The sequence below is a fragment of the Vicugna pacos genome, chromosome 16, assembly GCF_048564905.1.
Source record: "Vicugna pacos chromosome 16, VicPac4, whole genome shotgun sequence".
Taxonomy (NCBI): domain Eukaryota; kingdom Metazoa; phylum Chordata; class Mammalia; order Artiodactyla; family Camelidae; genus Vicugna; species Vicugna pacos.
The window spans coordinates 47,063,218-47,067,369 of NC_133002.1; the positions used below are offsets into that span (position 1 = coordinate 47,063,218).

Below are 4,152 nucleotides of genomic sequence, written 5' to 3' on the forward strand. Positions count from 1 at the left end.
CCCCCGGGAGGCTTCCTGGTCTTCAAAGTCGACTTCCTCCAGCTATGAGGCCTTTGGGGGTGTTACCCAACAAGCAACTACAGCTGAGTGCTGGCCCCGGTCGTTCACCTCCAGCCTATCAATCCCAGCACAGCCCTGTTGGCGGAATTTTGCTTGTTTTGGGATATTTCCCTAGAGCCTAGGTTTCCCAGAGCACACACATGTTGCTAACTGAATGAGAAATTCAACCAGGATAAAGCCCCATCGAGTTCACAAAGCTGTAGGAATAGCCAGCACTTGAGAGCTGTTACGTACCCAATACCATGAATTAACTCAACCTTCAAAACCCCTTGCAGTTGGTTATTTCCCTCATTTTACAGATGAGACTCTAAACTCAGGCACAGAACAGAAACTTGTCCAGTCACATTGCTAGAAGCGAAGCATGTATCCAAACCCGGCTGGAACAGGATTTGAACTTAAGCCTTGAGGGGGAGTGGAAAAGAACTTTCTTAATTTTCAAAGGCGGGTTTAAATGTAGTTCTATTTGTGACTCAAGAGTAGTTAAGCTATTTAGTAGAGATGATGCTCAGTACTTAAGGGTGAGGAGTTTAATGAAAGTATGTAAAATAGTGCACAATGTTTCCTACCATCTTTACCTAGTCCAGGGTTTTCCACTAAGAGTAACTTGCTGAGCCCCTTTCCTCAACCCCTCTGCCCTCCATCCCAGGTGTTAGTGTGTTAAGTGTGAAGCTTGGCCAATAGGCCTATTTGAATCTTAGTTCCATTTGGTGAGTTAGAACCAGCTCAGCTGCAGACTACTTCATCAGGAAAACGTGGTCACAGTTAAGTGTCCAATGAGAGACAAAACGTCAGAGGGGCCAAATGATTTTCTGCAACAGTGGTGACAACACAGTGCCCAAGCTCCTTGAATCACATCCTTTCTTGCCAGTCTCTGCTAGCCAGACCCTTTGGGAACCTCTCCCTGGTCCCCCTGGGGCTCAGGCCTTCACTGTCGGTGTCATCAAGAGAGTTCTTCACTGTGGTCCTCATCCAAGCAGCACCACTATCATTTGACAACTTGATAGAAATTCTGACCTGCCAAATCTGGCACTTTGGTTTAAAAAACCACCTCGTTTGTGAATCTCAATGCAAAGTAGACGATGTCCACTCAGAGGGGCCTTTGGTTGTCATTACTGGGGGGCCAGGGGAGAGGGAAGGGTGCAGAATGACTAAGATTCTCTGGATACACAAAGGGTTGAAGCCAGGGATGCTTAAACAATTCTGCACCTAAAAACGTCTGGAGTAGCCCTTTAGGGGAAACAGTTCGGTATCACATTTTACCCACTGAGGGCAGCCAGACCATTAAAGGATTAAGAGGCTGAGGACACAAGTAGCCCAACTCTCACAAAGGCAGATTTAACTTTTATTTATTTTATATTTTCCCATAGCCCCTCATCCACCACACAGTGTCTCTCATGATATGTTCTTTCCCAGTCCAATACAAGAAGCAGGCAGACATGGATTTTTTTTTCTGGGGGTGATTTTTAATGACTGAAACAAGACAGACCTAAAACCGCAACTTTTGGAAGAACCATTTGTTCTTGCCGGTCTTGTATCTAGAGAGAGGAAAAAAGGACACCAATGAGGAGAGAATCACTGAAGAAGAGTGAAACCAGTCTCCCAACATTCACTACCAAAGCCTACTTTACTTACCTCTCCTCAAACTTGACCTTAGCTTCTCGTCGGGCCTTGCGTTTGAGAGCAGGGTCTCTAAAGACATCCTTGTTGACAACAGTTTTGTCCAAGGGGATATCCACAGAGTACCTGGGGACAATGGCAGGGAGGTAGGAGCAGCCCACACGCTGCCAGAGCCTTCACCTCAGCCCTCAACACTCCTGGGACATTGGGCTGTTAAGGTCTGACTCCATAAAGCTATCATCAAAAATCGTGCTAATGTGCAGCTGATATTCTTTGGAAATGCCCTATGATTGACATTAATGGTTTAATGGAAAGGGGGGATCTTACAAGTCTGAAGCAAGATCCTAGAGCCACAACCCATTGTGTGCGATGGACAGGACATGGTTGCAGTCTTCATTCAGAAATTTTAACAAACTCATTTACAGATTCAAGCCACTGAAAAACTTCACATTTCATTTTCAATTTTCCACCACTACCCTATCCTATAATAACAATTATCCTTGAGAGTGGAAGAGGGCAGGCCAGAGCCTATGCCTGTGTCTACTGTGGCTGGAAAGAAATGGAACAATCTTTACTCAACACTTAAAAAGAAATATCAGGTGAGGAGAGACAGATCAAGAATAAGCTTGGAAGGGATTTTTCAATTTAGTTTGGCCAAGCCAGCGAAGTCACTACAGAAAATAACAGGAACGTGAACAGTTCCAATATAGATTAAAGATGCAACACTGGAAACCACAGCCACTTTGTAAGTGACAAACTGAAAATGATGTCTCTTCCCCACATTGAAGTGGCTACAAGGTCACCTCCTTATTCAGCAGAGCAGAGGGAGGAAAGTTATAGTTGCTTCCCATTCTTGAAATGCTCACCTTGTGGGCATGAGGTGATTATAATTATAAACTTTTACGAAAGACTTGATTTTTGACCTCTTGGCGATTTTCTTCTTGCCCATGGCAGCTGTCACTTTGCGGGGATAGCGGTCAATTCCAGCCACCAGAGCATGGCTGTAGGGCCGGTCCGAGGTGCCATCATCAATGTTCTGAAAGTCCAAGAATTAATTTGTTACTTAGAATTACCTTTGTTGTTGCTGCTTAGGCCCTATGCTAGATGTAGGGCACGTACAGAAAGAATACCCCCACCCCTAGGACTCTGAGGCCCAACACTACAGAAACCACACAAAACAGACATTCTAAGTGCTATGCTAGATGCCCGAAGAGTCATAGGGATAAGGGTGGTATTCATTCCCACCAGGAAGAACCTGGAAGGGCTCCTGGGAGGTAAAAGATTGAGAAGTAACAACAGTTATATTTATGGAGCGCTTGCTAAGTGCCAGGCACTGGCTCTTAGGATTTTACATCTCTTAACTTCCTCCACGATTGTACTGATAGTAAAGGGTAGAGGCAGGATTCCAAACCTGGTGGCCTGACTCCAGAAACCGGCCTCGGATAGACAGAGGAAGAGCAACAAAGGGTGCCCCTATGTCCCCACGACAGTCAAGAGCAGTGCTGTACGCGGCCAGAACTTACGGAGGTCTCATAAGAGGCTACAAGATGTAGGGAGAAGGTAGTGAAGGGCTAGGTTATGCTAAATGGCCATTTGGCCTAGAAACAATTTCTCCTCTTTTTACAGAGTCCCAGCTGCAGCACCTACTTACTACCTGTTTGACCTCAGGTAAATTACTTAACATCTTTAAACCTTAGCAGTACTAGGTAACCCTATAGTTACTGCAAGGAATGGACATGACAACACCTGTAAAGCAATGCCAGGCACCAAGCAAGCGTTCAAAAAACGTTCGTTATTATTATTTAAACTCTCTTTGACAGAGAACGCGTTGTGTTAGCTGCCCAATTCAACTCCCATTTGTTTTTATTTTGCATCTTTCTCAAAAGCTCTCGTGCATTCACTCCGCAACCCCAACTCGCAACGCTCAGTGGATAATGCCCCAAACTAAGTCTTGAATTCCAAGTTGTCCGCCCGCCGAAACCCGCCCTATTCCGCGGATGCGAGGGCGTAGAGGCACGCGAGGCTGGTACCTTCACGATGACCGCTTTGCGTCCGGAGTAGCGTCCGGCTAGGACCAGTACCACCTTCCCAGGTTTCATGAACTTGCCCATTTCTGCAGAGAAAAGGAAGGGGCCGCTCAGAAATCCGCACGCTCAGGGTGTGGGGCCAGAACTTCAGGCTGCCCTTACTGCCGCCTTGGCTCAGGGCGCCCGCGGGCCCTGCTCCCAAGCCAGTATCCGCAACGAAGCCGCCAGAGACCGAGAAACGGAAGGCACCAGCCACCGCCCCGCAACTCGACACCCAGGCCACGGATGGCGGCGGATTGTAAAACCCTGACCCAAGTTCTACTCACCGGCGGTAACCACTCGGGAACTACAGCAGAAAGGAAGAAACGGTACTTCCGTTAACCTTTCACCGCGGGGAGAGTGACGTCACTTCCTGTCCCGCCCATCCGGCCTCGCCCCGCCTCTTGCG

General features: G+C 47.3%; 1 protein-coding gene across 1 annotated transcript; it reads right to left on the reverse strand.

The window, feature by feature from the left end:
* Positions 1-1,389: 1,389 nt before the first annotated feature.
* On the reverse strand, positions 1,390-4,152 carry RPL27 (ribosomal protein L27). Its single transcript, XM_006199196.4, has 5 exons — positions 4,031-4,152; positions 3,708-3,790; positions 2,544-2,713; positions 1,693-1,803; positions 1,390-1,595 (listed from the first exon to the last, which is right to left on the reverse strand). The coding sequence occupies exons 2-5, from the start codon at positions 3,786-3,788 to the stop codon at positions 1,547-1,549; spliced, it is 411 nt and encodes a 136-aa protein (XP_006199258.1). The 5' UTR covers positions 3,789-3,790; positions 4,031-4,152; the 3' UTR covers positions 1,390-1,546.